The sequence below is a fragment of the Halichoerus grypus genome, chromosome 2 (assembly GCF_964656455.1).
Source record: "Halichoerus grypus chromosome 2, mHalGry1.hap1.1, whole genome shotgun sequence".
NCBI lineage: Eukaryota > Metazoa > Chordata > Mammalia > Carnivora > Phocidae > Halichoerus > Halichoerus grypus.
The window spans coordinates 205039737-205053398 of NC_135713.1; the positions used below are offsets into that span (position 1 = coordinate 205039737).

Consider the following 13662-nt stretch of genomic DNA (forward strand, 5'->3'; position numbering starts at 1 on the left):
CCTGGGTGGCTCAGTCGGTTGAGCGTCTGCCTTCGGCTCAGGTCACGATCTCAGGGTCCTGGGATCGAGCCCCACATCGGCCTTCCTGCTTGGTGGGGAGCTTGCTTTTCCCTCTTCCCCCCTGCTTGTGCTCACTTGCTCTCTCTCTCTCTCTCAAATAAATAAATAAAATATTTTAAAAATAATAAAAAAATGAGGAAGTATAGTGAATACCTGTATACATTTCCACTTAGATAAATTAGCACATTTGCTTTCTTTCTTACATATACACTCACACACACATACACACGGTATATATTTTGCAGAACCATTTGAAAGTAAGCTGTGTATATCTTAACACTTTTGCCCTAAATACTAACGCATGTATTGCCTAAGAAGAGAAATTCTACTTAACGGTCATCATTATCACACCCGAGAAATTTAACACTGACAGAATGGTATTATTTAATGTGTGATGCATGGTCACATTTCCTTAAATATTCTGTATAGCTATTATTCTTCTGATCAAAGAGCCAGTGCATTTGATGGTCCTGTCTCTTTAATTGCCTTTATTCTGATTGGTCTCTGCTTTTTCTGTTCATCTTTCAAGACACTAGCATTTTTCACTTATTTTTAAGAGTCCAGGCTGGTGGTTTTGTACAATGTTCTGTAACTTGGACCTATCTGATTGTTTCCTCATGATGAGCTCCAGGCTCACCATTTTGTCGTGAGGACTGCGTGAGCTGTGTGTGCTTCCATTGTGTCCCATCAGCTTGTCAGGCTGTCCCGTTGTTGGTCCTGAGTTGAATTGTTCGGTCCAGGTGATATCTACTAGATCTTTCCAACGTAAAGGCACCTCTGTCCCCTTGTGATGGTAAGCTGCAGGATGACAGTGTGAGACTGTGATACCTCATCCCGCAGCCCCCCTCAGCAGAGCCCTGTGGTCCTTGTCTGAACCCGTGACTGAGGATTAGTGCTTGCACTACTGGGATTCTCTAATTGTGTCGTTCGCTCTTGTGGTTATTAGGTGACATTTTCCTGTAAGATTTCCTCCCCTGCCCATTTTTCTTGAGTATCACTCTATGGCTTATAAAGCTTTACTATCTTTTCTCTTTCTGGTACTCAAATGACCCCAAAGTTGGGGAGGGGAACCCCTTCAGGCCGGTCTCTGTGTCCTTTTGACATGTCCCCATCAGTCACTGAGCACATCCTCGATTTCTGATAGTACTTTAGATTCACCTTGACCTTTCCTTCCTTCAGACTGTAATCAGCCACTTCTTCACAGTGCACGCATTCCTTTGTGGTGGGGAGTGGTATTTAGAAACCAGGTTCTAGACGCCAAGTTTCTCGTGACTGCTGATATGTCATTGCTTCTAGGCTCTTCCTGTGGCTCTCTGGGGTCTGGTATCTGTAAGCAGTTTCAGAGACTAAAGCTTTCTGCAGTCTTCCTTTTCCACAACCCTCTAGAAATTTAGGATTTTCTGTGCTAACAGAATGTAGAATTCATTAACCTTATATATCTCTGAAAGATTGGCCCAGGTAAATGAGCACAGGAAACAAAAAGCTGGATTCACTGGTTTATTTAGTAAGGTTTTATTCCATAATTCAAAGAATGTTTATTGAACAGTGACATTGTTTTAGGCAATGTGAAGAAAAATGGGACTTGGTGTCTGCGCTGTGGCTAAGTAACGCGTCTGGGGCAGGGTGACGGATGCAGACCAGCCCGTGGAGGGAGGAAGGTAGATGCTTCCTAGCCTGGGTACTTGAAATGCCACCTGGCCGAGGTACAAGTGAGTGCGCACAGGTGACTACCTGGTTGGATGACTTTACAGGGGACGGAAAGTTTGTACTGTGTTTTGAATTAAAGGCTGGGCTGTGTGGGAAATGCCCTGTGCTGACCACTCTATTTCAAGGGTTTAAAAGATGTTGTGGGTATGTTGAAAATGATCTAATAGGTCCTTCAATAGGAGAGACCCTAGCTTACGTTTTTTCTTGGTGAGTACTTGCTTTACCCTTTATGTAACCTAAAAAGAATTGTTTTGTTTGAAGCCCTAGTGTTCTCAGTTTTTTGGTATGTCATAGTGCTGGAATGTACAAAGCCAGGTTTGGGTTTTTTGGTTTTTTTTTTTTTTTTTTTTTAATGTGTTACAATTTAGAAGTCAGTTTAGATGGTTTTCAGTATCTGTAGAACAAATGATAGCAAATTTTTTTCTAGAATTGTTCATGTGTGTAGTGCTTAATACAAATTTTAGGGCCTCCTTGAGACTTATCTGTGGTATTGTCTGAGCAATTGGATAAACTTCTTAAATGTTATTTATTTAAAATGCATTAAGAGACAAATATTGTGTGATTTATCAAGATTGTAGCAGTAATGGGATTCAGAATATATTTGAGTGGAGGAGGGGAGTAGATAAATATGAAGAATATGTTTTTGACTCCCAAAGTAAAAACATTTTATTTTTTTAATTTTTTTAATTTTTATTTTTTTTAAAGATTTTATTTATTTATTCATGAGAGACAGAGAGAGAGAGAGACAGAGGCAGAGGGAGAAGCAGGCTCCCCGCGGAGCAGGGAGCCCGATGCGGGACTCGATCCCAGGACCCTGGGATCATGACCTGAGCCGAAGGCAGATGCTTAACCGACTGAGCCACCCAGGCGTCCCCCAAAGTAAAAACATTTTAAAAAGCAGATATAACTGGTGGCCATGTAAATTTTGCCTCCTTTCCAGATGCCCTGTGCAAGACTGTCATTAATTTTCTGAAAAGGCGACTCTGGTCACATGGTAGAGTTCCCTCCTTCTCCATCCGCTGTGGAGGAGGTCAGCTCCAGGGCGGCCAGCACTGTGCCCACAGGGCGTGGCCATGTGGTTGGTGCTCAGTGGAGACCCGCCTTATCACAGTCCCGTTCCCTCCCCTCTGCCAGCTTCGGGTGCCTGTTCCCTTAGGCCGCGTTCTTGGGTTCTCTTTCCTGGAAATCTCTCCCCTCCTTGCTGACGACAGACAGACCTTCCCACACTTTGAGGCCATGTCAGTGCTTCCTCTTCCATGAAGACTTCCCAAACCACCAACTCTCCAAAGCTGAGGGTGTTCTCTTTCTCCTCAAGCCTTTATACCTTACGTATTCTTAGTATGCTTTCATATCACCCTGACTCCCTTTCCTGAACTGTCTGCTTCATTTCCCCTCCCTCCAGCATTCCCTAGCGTGGGATCCTGTAAACATGTAGATGGCAGGAGCACAGCCCAAAGTGTTCAGATTGGTGTAACCCTACGATGTTATGGAGAGGAGATGAGATATGTAACAGAGAATTGAGCATCACTTGGAGCGGGATTGGTGAAAACCAGGTGGAGGGATTAATAGGTGGCTCTGGTGCTGTAGTGGGTTTTCAGTGCAGCTCTTGTGATCGGAGTATTACTTCTGTGCAGACTTCACGCCTGTTCACGGGGAACGTCAGGAAACTTCTCTGTGAAAGGTGGTGTTTTTAGTATGGTGGTGCCCCAAAACCACTCGCTCCTTGTTAGAGGTAAAATCAGAGCAGTCTATGTTGCTTTCAGATTTTCATTCATCTTTTTAACACCATACATTTCTTCTTAAATCTGTGCTTGGTTGTGATTAAGGTGGGAAGTCAGCCCCCCCCCCCCCCACCATTTTAGGACAACCTGACGGAGGAGTGATGTCTGTCACTTTATTAGGAGCATCACTTCAGTGAAGTGGTGAGCCCAGCTCTGGGCTTCTTTTTTATGCTCCTTCTTACAACCCAGGACTTGTCATCCCGAGTCCTGTGGTTTCCTGCTCATGCACCCCTGTGAGCTGCTAGGTAGCTTAGGTTTTAGTGTGAATGTAGCAAGGTCTTCAGCAAAGTTGTCTTCAAGGACCACCACACACCACACAGCAAACTCAGGTGCCTGAGTGCATGTTCTAAAAGTTTGGATGAGGGCGCCTGGGTGGCTCAGTTGGTTGAGCGACTGCCTTCGGCTCAGGTCATGATCCTGGAGTCCCTGGATCGAGTCCCGCATCGGGCTCCCTGCTCGGCAGGGGGTCTGCTTCTCCCTCTGACCCTAACCCCTCTCATGCTCTCTGTCTCTCATTCTCTCTCTCTCAAATAAATAAATAAAATCTTTAAAAAAAAATAAATAAATAAAAATAAAAGTTTGGATGAATTATATATAGCAAGTGAAACTTTCTATTTTTAATTTAGTTTTTTATTTTGAGATTATTGAAGATTCATGATTTATTAATAATACTTTATTCATAAGGAATAATATGGAGAGAGGCCATGTGCTCTTTAACCATTTTCCCCCAATAGGTAGCATTTTGGGAAACTGTGGTAACATCGTCGGAACCAGGATATTGATGTTGACACAGTGAAGATACAGAACATTTTCCAAGTATCCTTCTTTGTTACCCTGTTCAGTCACACCCACACCCCCTGCCCTTACCGCACAGCAACCACGAATCTGTTCTGCATTTCTATAGTGGTGTCATTTCTTTTTTTTTTTTAAGAGTTTATTCATTTATTTTGGGGGGTAGGGGCAGGGGAGAGAGAGATTGAGAGAGAGAGAGAGAGAATCTCAAGCAGACTCTGTGCTGAGTGTGGAACCCAACACAGGGCTCAACCCCATGACCCTGAGATCATGACCTGAACTGAAACCAAGAGCTGGACGCTCAACTGACTGAGCCCCCCAGGTGCCCCTATAGTGGTGTCATTTCAAGAAGGTTACAAAAATGGTTAAGTCCTTGGGCGCCTGGGTGGCTCAGTTGGTTAAGCGACTGCCTTCGGCTCAGGTCATGATCCTGGAGTCCCGGGATCGAGTCCCGCATCGGGCTCCCTGCTCGGCAGGGAGTCTGCTTCTCCCTCAGACCCTCCCCCCCTCTCATGTGCTCTCTTTCTCATTCTCTCTCTCTCAAATAAAAAAAAAAAAATGGTTAAGTCCTTGATCCATTTTGAGTTAATTTTTATATAAGGTGTGTGGTTCAGGTCGAGGTCCATTTTTTTTTTGCCTGTCGGTGTGCAATTTCTCCAGTAATATTTGTTGGAAAAAAGGCTATACTTCTTCCATTGAATTGCTATCGCACCTTTGTCAAAAATCAGTTGGGCATATTTGTGTGGGTCAATTTATGGCTCTCTAATCTGTCCATTGATCTCTTTGTCCCTCTGTCAGTACCAATAGCCTGGATTACTGTAGGTGTGTAGTCCGCGATAATACCATACCATGTAGAGTGATTCCTCCCAGTTTAGTCTTCTTTTTCAAAATTGTTGTAGCTATTTCTGTTCTTCTGCCTTTCCATATCAATTTTAAAATAATCTTGCCTGTAGCATAAAAAAAATAAGCCTTGCTGGGATTTTGTAGGAATTATGTTAAGCCTCTATATCCGTATGGGAAGAGTTGACACCTTACTGCGTTGAGTCTTCCAATCCATGAACATAGAATGTCTTTTCCTTTTTTTTTTTTTTTTTTTTTTTTAAAGATTTATTTATTTATTTGAGAGAGCGAGAATGAGAGAGAGAGAGAGTACATGAGAGGGGGGAGGGTTAGAGGGAGAAGCAGGCTCCTCGCCGAGCAGGGAGCCCGATGCGGGACTCGATCCAGGGACTCCAGGATCATGACCTGAGCCGAAGGCAGTCGCTTAACCAACTGAGCCACCCAGGCGCCCTGTCTTTTCCTTTTTTAATGAAAGCTTATGATGTAAAGAGAAAGATGACTCTGATGTAACATGTTGACATGTGTTAAGAGATGCTTTTTTTCCAGGGAGACTATCAATGACAAACTGTCAGATTGCATCTTTGTTCAATTACTTTTTTAAAAAAATTTTTTCGTAGGCCTATGAAAGGAGGTTTCCTACATGTCCTTTGATTCCAATGTTTGTGGACAGTGACACTGTGAATGAGTTCAAGAGTGAAGACGGGGCTATTCACGTTATAGAAAGGCGCTGTAAGCTGGACATAGACGCACCAAGACTGCTGAAAAAGGTACTTGCGGGGACACCTTAGAAAGGCCAGCCCCAAACTAGATGAACTTATGTTCACAGCTTCTGTTGCATTTGGTATTATTAACAAGCCCTTTTTCTCTTTATTTTGTTTTCTAAAGATTGCAGGAGTTGATTATGTTTATTTTGTCCAGAAAAACTCACTGAATTCTCGAGAACGTACTTTGCACATTGAGGCTCACAATGAAACCTTTTCTAATCGGGTCATCATCAATGAGCACTGCTGCTACACCGTGAGTACCCGGCATCTGGGGAAGGACGCGAGTGCGGGCTGCCATGTGCTGTGGGGAGTTGCTCGGGCACCGCTTTACACAGTCCACTGCCTTGTCTCAGAGGGCAGCTCTTCAGCACATACGGTCACTCATTTCTCATTGGGATCCGCGAGGTGGCAGGCGTGGTTTACCTCAGAATGGGTTACGTTGTCGTAGCAGTTCAGGGGGCCTAGTGATGTCTTGATTTGTCTTTATTTATTTATTATTACTTTTTAAAGATTTTATTTATTTGAGAGAGAGAAACAGTGTGAGAGGGAACACAAGCAGGGGCAGAGGGAGAGGGAGAAGCAGGCTTCCCGCTGAGCAGGGAGCCCGATGTGGGGCTCGATCCCAGGACCCTGGGACCATGACCCGAGCTGAAGGCAGTTGCTTAACGACTGAGCCACCCAGGCGCCCCTTGATTTGTCTTTAAATGTTACTTTATATGCCCCCTCATCTCTGGCGCCACTCTAACACTTTAGAAGTATATATGGACGGACTCGAGATACAGTTTTCCTCCACTCTCTGAAAGTAGAGTGTTTCTGTGAACTCTTTTGTAAGCCGAAATGGGGCAAAGCGAAACAGCAAATTACCATGAATTTATATGGAAAAAATTTTTTAGCATTCCTAGACTCAAAAAATAACCTCTTTAAGCTTTTCTGAGACCTTAGGACACATCTTGCTAACAGATGTACAAAATAAATGCAGATAAAGCCCAGGTGCTCACAGACACAGTTCTAGGCTCTGGAGTCCTGATGCTGAGATGCTGAGTGTGGCTCTCTGGCAGGGGGCTTGGTGGCACTCTCAGGGCTGGGCTTGGGGTACGAGCCGCCTCTGTAACAGCTTTTGCAAAACAAATGGTGAATGCTATTTTCGCTTTTTGCCCTTTTTCCTAAAAGCGGAAATCCTCTTTGGATTTCTTTTGGTTATCAAAACCAGTACAAATGTAGATCTTTTGTAAAAGCAAAGTGGTGGAATGCAGACTTTGGGAAGGGAGGGGGCATACCTGTAATGCATACCTCTAAGATCAGGCTGAGTGCTTTTATCTGCCACACCATCTTCAATAACTTGTTACCAGATTATTAGAAGAATCTAATAGGGTCTCTCTGCTTCTCCCTTACCTTCCTACAACATATCCTCAGTGCTGAATCCAAAATGATCCTTTTAAAGTATATCAGATCATGTCATACTTTCTACAGTGTTACTGCATTTCACTCAGAGAAGGAGCCCAGAGGCCTTCCAGTGGCTTACAAGGCCTTGCATTTTCTCTTAATCACACATCTGCTGTCCTGCCTTCCTTGTGCACAAGCCTACGCACCATCTTGCTGTTCCTGGTCACGTAGGCGTGCTTCCCCTAAGGACCTTTGCTCCAAGTGCACCCTCTGCCCGCCCCCGCATCTCTGCTTGACTCCCGCCCTCACCTCCTTCAGTCTGTGCTCATTTCTGCCCTTCTGGATGAAGCCAGTTTGAACACCCTATTTAATTCTACTTCCTCCCCGCCACGCCCCCGCCCCCAACCCTGGTCCTTTTAACCTGTTCCACCGTTCCTTTCTCCCTTGGCACTTGTCTTCCAACAACGACAGAATTTCTTACCTCTTATGTTTATGGCTAATTGCCATTCTCCCCCTTCAGACTGTAAGCTTCATGAGGCAGGGATCTTCGTTTTGTTTATGATGGAGAACACTGCTCAATAAATGTGATGAACAAATGAACCAAGAATGAAAATGAAGCTCTCCTTTTCACAGTCATTTTTAGAATTTTTTTTTTTAGACTATTTTAGAAATATGATTTAGGTCTTTTCATGATTTTAAACCTCTCTGTGTAATTTTTCCATCTGGTGCTTTCATGATAATATTATTAGTCAAATAAAATGTTTTCTTTTGGTTACCACTTGATGAGCAAATGACCTTGTCAGTTATCAGCATAGTTAATGGGAATGACTTCTCATTTATCTACAGGTTCACCCTGAAAATGAAGATTGGACTTGTTTTGAACAGTCTGCAAGTTTAGATATTAAATCTTTCTTTGGTTTTGAAAGTACAGTGGAAAAAATTGCAATGAAACAATATACCAGCAACATTAAAAAAGTGAGTCCAGCTTGGGATTTTATGGAAACGGGGAGGCAGGAGCCTCTGAGGTGCTCCGAGGTGCTGGCAATGTTTTCAGGAGGCTGGAAATGGGCTAGTCAGGGAGCCCAGCCATTTCAAGACAAGGAAATACTTTGGCTTTTCCCCAAGCCTGTGTTCCAGGGAGGTGTAGGGTTGGATGCGGGTTCAGATGATGCTGGTGGCTGGTGGAGGTAAGGAGGAGCATGTAGCCACAGGCCATGACGTCCTCTGCTTAGAATCACTGGAAGATTGGGGTTGGGGGGTGGGGGGGTGAGGCGGGAGCAGCTGGCTTACAGCACCCCCAGCTGCCACCTCGGTCTGTGGGCAGGAGGTGCTGCATGAGGAGGTGCTTGCCGGGGATCTCTTGGGGATCCCCAGGCCTTGGATTATTAGGTTTACCTTCCATGGAAAAACTTTCCTTCTCATTTTTTTTTTTAAAGATTTATTTGAGAGGGAGGGAGGTGGGGGGAGAGAGAGAGTGCATGAGCGCAGTGGGAAGACGCAGAGGGAGAAGGAGAATCTCAAGCAGACTCCCTGCTGAGTGCGAAGCCTGATGTGGGGCTCGATCTCACAACCCTGACATCATGACCTGAGCTGAAATCAAGAATCAGACGCTTAACTGACTGTGCCCCCCCAGGCACCCCACTTTCCTTCTCATTTTTATACTGCTGCTCAGTGTTGGTGTGGAATATGGTTGTGAAGTGTATCCATGTTGGATTCTAAGTGCTTTTTGAAGGCTTGTTTTATTTTCAGGGTGTTAGAAAAAATTTGGATTGAGACACAAAGCATTAATTGAGTACAAGTGTGATGAATCGGTGCTTTTAATTAGTCATAAAAAAAATTCCATCTCTTTAGATATTATTTCCTAGACCATTGGAGAAGAGGAAGTAAAATAATTATGAAAAACAAAAACACAAAGGCATTTCACTTTTTTATAGATGTATTCTGTAGCAATTCAGTTTTTATTAGTGTTTTAAAGACCTGTGGGAGATGAATAATTTGAATGTTGAATATATACTAACCTTAAAATTGGTTTTGTTTTAAAGGGAAAAGAAATAATTGAATACTATCTTCGTCAGTTGGAAGAAGAAGGCATAACGTTCGTGCCCCGCTGGACTCCGCCTTCCATTGCTCCGTCCTCAGAGACCTCCTCATTGTGCAAGAAACAGGCAGCATCCTTGGCTCTTGTGGTTCCAGATGCTGCCCAGGCGGAGGGGCTGGGCAGTGAGGCCCTCAGCAGCCCCAGTGGGCCACCCGAGCCCGTGGCGGGGACCCCTGACGGTGGGTCGGAAAGAGGGTCGTCCCACGAACAAGGCTGGGGCCTCCATGGAGTCCTTTCCCCTCTGCTTCCTCCACCCATTCTTGTGTCCTGAGGACATGTGGACATAATTTTGTTACTGTCCCTTTTCCACATTTTATTTTTTTCTTAGAATGAGGAAGCATTTAGTTTTTTTTAATGGGCAGGAAGGGTTATATCAAGTTATTCTTTTCTTGAAACCAGGAAATGTGTTTCATTTATTTTAATTGAAGGCGTCTTTAGTGAATGAAAGGTAGCAAGTAATCGTTTTAACACAGTTGTGTCACCATCAAACACTTTATACTCACTCTGTGCTAGGCCCTGTTGTAAGCACTTAATGAGTATTTATTTACTCACTTAACAGTGGTTCCTTCTTGGTACGAAGTGCTTATTACCCTCATTTCATGTATGAGTGAACTGAGGCCCAGAGGAGCTGAGTAAGTTGCCTGGAGTCACAGTGGCAGGTGGTGGCGCTGGGACGGAGCTGGGCGGCTGGCGCCAGGGTCTGCACGAGCCGCTGTGCTGCGCTGCCTTTCGTGTGTGTTAAACACGCGCATGCGCACACACGCACCTCTTTATTTCTCAGAGTGATGCCCGTTGTAAAACCACACAAGAAAATTCTACCACTCACAAATCTTGTTCAAGTATTGCTGTCTCTCTCTCCACGCTTTCTTCTCTGCAGCTAAACTGCACCATCTGTTTGCCGTGCAGTAGGCAGCAGGTGACAGGTGTTTTAATTGGTTTGGGGACACGTTTTATTTTTCCATCTCGTGAATGTTTGCTGTATTTATGGTACCGCGTCATGAAGAAGAAGATTTCTTATATTCTTGAGTACAGTAGCTCTATTCAGAATAGGTTTAAGTCCACATACTTGTTTTATTTCAGTCTTATGTCATGTAGGTCCTCTTTATATAAGTTTGAATTAAAATAGTCTCTCAATATCTGTTACAGATTTTCTTCTGTTGTGACTAGTATTAAGACTTTGCAAATAGAGTTGACCACAGGGTGATCAGGGAATATAACTGAATCAGTAGCCTGGCCTGGGGCTTGGTCAGTGATTAGCTCTTACAGACGATCACCGAGGGTCTCGAGGGGGCCAGCTTAGCTCTGCTGTCCCTGGGGTGTCATTGAGTTCTGTGACTTGGGGACCACACTTAACTTTACTGAGCAGGATGACTTTGGAAGCCTTCACGTTCCCCGTTCTTTGTGTAAATGTCATGTAACTTACATTGCAGACAAGCTAGATGCGGACTACATCAAGAGATACCTGGGTGACCTGACCCCACTACAGGAGAGCTGCCTGATCCGGCTTCGCCAGTGGCTCCAGGAGACCCACAAGGGCAAAGTGAGAACGGCACCCATGTGCAGGCGTGCTGTCTGTGAGCTGTGGACCCTGGTCCTGTTCGTAGTTACTCAGAGTAAATGTTCCCGATTACCATAGCTGGGGATGTCCCTCTCAGTCCCAGCATCACTGGCTCTGTATTTCTGGGTGTGGCATCTGAGTCCCTCGTGGAGAGTCGTGATGCCCTTCTATGTACAATCAGCTGTGCTTTTTTTTTTTTTTTTTTAAAGATTTTATTTATTTATTTGACAGAGAGAGACACAGTGAGAGAGGGAACACAAGCAGGGGGAGTGGGAGAAGGAGAAGCAGGCTTCCCGCGGAGCAGAGAGCCCGATGTGGGGCTCAATCCCAGGACGCTGGGATCATGACCTAAGCCGAAGGCAGACGCTTAACGACTGAGCCACCCAGGCGCCCCAGCTGTGCTTTTCTAGGTTTACCAGAGGAGGGTCTCCCTTAAAAACAATTACAGGTCAAGCTACAAAGCAATATTATATTCCAAGTATTCCGACTTTTTAAAAAATATTTATTTATTTATTTTAGATAGAGCAGGGGCAGGGGTAGAAGGCGAAGAAGAGGGAGAGAATATCCAGCAGACTCTCCGCTGAGCGAGGAGCTCGATGTGGGGCTCAATTTCACGACCCTGAGATCACAACCTAATCATAGATCAGTCCAGTGAATTGAAGCGTCTGATGTTCAACAAATTATTTATGCCTTTGCTCTACTTGGCTGAAACTAAAATGGAATACTATAAAGATTATTCAGATTAACGATACCAGTTTTCTAAAGCATTGAGGAAGGTTTTTTTAGTAACGGCTAATTTTATATAGTGCAAAAATGCAGCTCCCTCTGGATGAGAAGTGACAGTTTTAGAGTTTTATTCCCTTAGTAACTTGGTTTTTTTTTTCCCTTAGCAACTTTTAACATTGCTTAGAAACATCTTTTTCTCTTACTAGATCCCAAAAGATGAGCATATTCTTCGGTTCTTACGCGCCCGGGACTTCAATATCGACAAAGCCAGAGAGATCATGTGTCAGTCTTTGACTTGGCGAAAGCAGCACCAGGTGGACTACATTCTCGAGACCTGGAGCCCTCCCCAGGTCCTTCAGGACTACTACGCGGGAGGCTGGCACCATCATGACAAAGGTGGGCTGGGCATCCCGGACATTCTTCGAGGCCATGTTGTGCAGAGTTGAAGGGACCTGTGAATGCCTGGGCCCTCCCTCTCCCAGGGTGGCGCCCATTCATCACGGCCAGCCCCACACCACCCTGCCCACTCGGAAGCCCCCTGAGGTCCCCCATAGAGCAGCAGGTGCGGGCTGTCTGCTCCTTCCCTCGGCTCATGGCCCCTTGGCCGCCAAGTTTCTTCACCTCCTTTCTTAGTCACAAAGACTTTGTTTCGACTTATTTAAAAAACCCGCAAGTTTGAGGGCAGTGTTTTCAGGAGCACAGTGCTAGTAAAGGAACTTTTAATAACTTAAATCCCTACAAGATCTGTAACAGTATGTAGCCAGGTTTTCTACATCGAAACAGTGAAGAACTTCAGCTCTGTTTTGGGCAGGAAGCAAAACATAAGCCAAGGAAGTGATAGCTTAAAACGAAGGGTAAGTTAAGTGAGCAGGGTTCTCTCGGATTGCATCCAAGGCACGCCCTGCAGGAAAGCGGGCATTGCCAGAGTCTGCTCGGTATTTCCTGGTTCGGATTTGGACAGTGGACAGAACAGAACCGGGGATGTGGAGCAGGCACAGGGATGGCCGTGGGCTCCCTCCCCCTCCAGGCAGATTCTTCCAGAATGGGACAGCTCGGATTTGTGTGTTTTCTGGACTGCATCTTTTGTACTTTTCCAGACTAATTGTAGCTCTATTCGTTTTTGCTAGCAACATATTTATTCTACTTTCCCACCCTTCAAAGATTAAAGTTTGGTAGTGAAACATTAACAAATGTGTCTTATAAATGTTGGGAGACACTTTTTATAAATCTTCTTTTCAACAAGATTTGGGAGCACAAAGACCTTCTTGTTTTAAGTAGAACAGATCTAGTTCAGACCGGTGATAAATACAAGGAAAATTTCTTTGTCAGGATGACAGGACTGACCCTCCATTAACAGAAGACAAGTCTTAATTGCTTGTCAGCAGCAGATTCCGTTCCTGTCCTTTCTGCTGCTCCCCTGGGGCACCAAGTGTCAGAAGTCCAGATTCTAGAGAATCTGCTGACTCAAGGGACACTGTGGCCACCGCGATCTTTTCCCCTTTATGTAGCTGGCCTGTGATGACAGGGCATTTGTATAGTGAATGAGATTCCTCTCACGTTCCATCCATTAGACCTTCGGGGTATAAACATGTAGAGCCAAGATGTGCTGGTTGGTATGGATTTAAAAATTTCCTGAAAGGACTCATTTATCCTGATCCTTTGGATGGGAATCAAGGGAAGCTGGCTTTTTAAAAAAAATCTAGACATTAACTTACTGATAACTCATGAAATGAAAAAAAATTGTTTTCTCTAAGATATAAAAATTTAAAATAACTCCATATTCACAGAAAATGTGTCTCTGGATCTTCTGAGGTCCCCCCGGCTTGAAAGTCAGCTCTGCTCAACCCCCTGGTTGTTTAAGTGAGGAGGCTGAGCCTGGCAATGGCCCCGGTCGGTACCGGTGGTTGGAGCCAGAGGAGAGGTTGAGTTGCACCTGGTGCCTCTCATCCTGGG

The 13662-nt window shown here is 44.7% G+C and overlaps 1 protein-coding gene across 8 annotated transcripts in view; it reads left to right on the forward strand.

The window, feature by feature from the left end:
* SEC14L1 (SEC14 like lipid binding 1) overlaps nt 1-13662 on the forward strand; it is a 63510-nt gene that overhangs the window by 28750 nt on the left and 21098 nt on the right. For all 8 annotated transcript variants that reach the window (XR_013445227.1, XR_013445226.1, XR_013445228.1 and 5 more), the window contains 6 exons: nt 5798-5947; nt 6066-6197; nt 8174-8302; nt 9370-9604; nt 10856-10965; nt 11916-12105. Coding sequence is in view for 2 of the 8 variants with exons in the window: in XM_078066156.1 (XP_077922282.1) it covers nt 5798-5947; nt 6066-6197; nt 8174-8302; nt 9370-9604; nt 10856-10965; nt 11916-12105 (946 nt within the window). In the remaining 6 variants the exon portion in view is untranslated. The remainder of the gene's footprint in view (nt 1-5797; nt 5948-6065; nt 6198-8173; nt 8303-9369; nt 9605-10855; nt 10966-11915; nt 12106-13662) is intronic.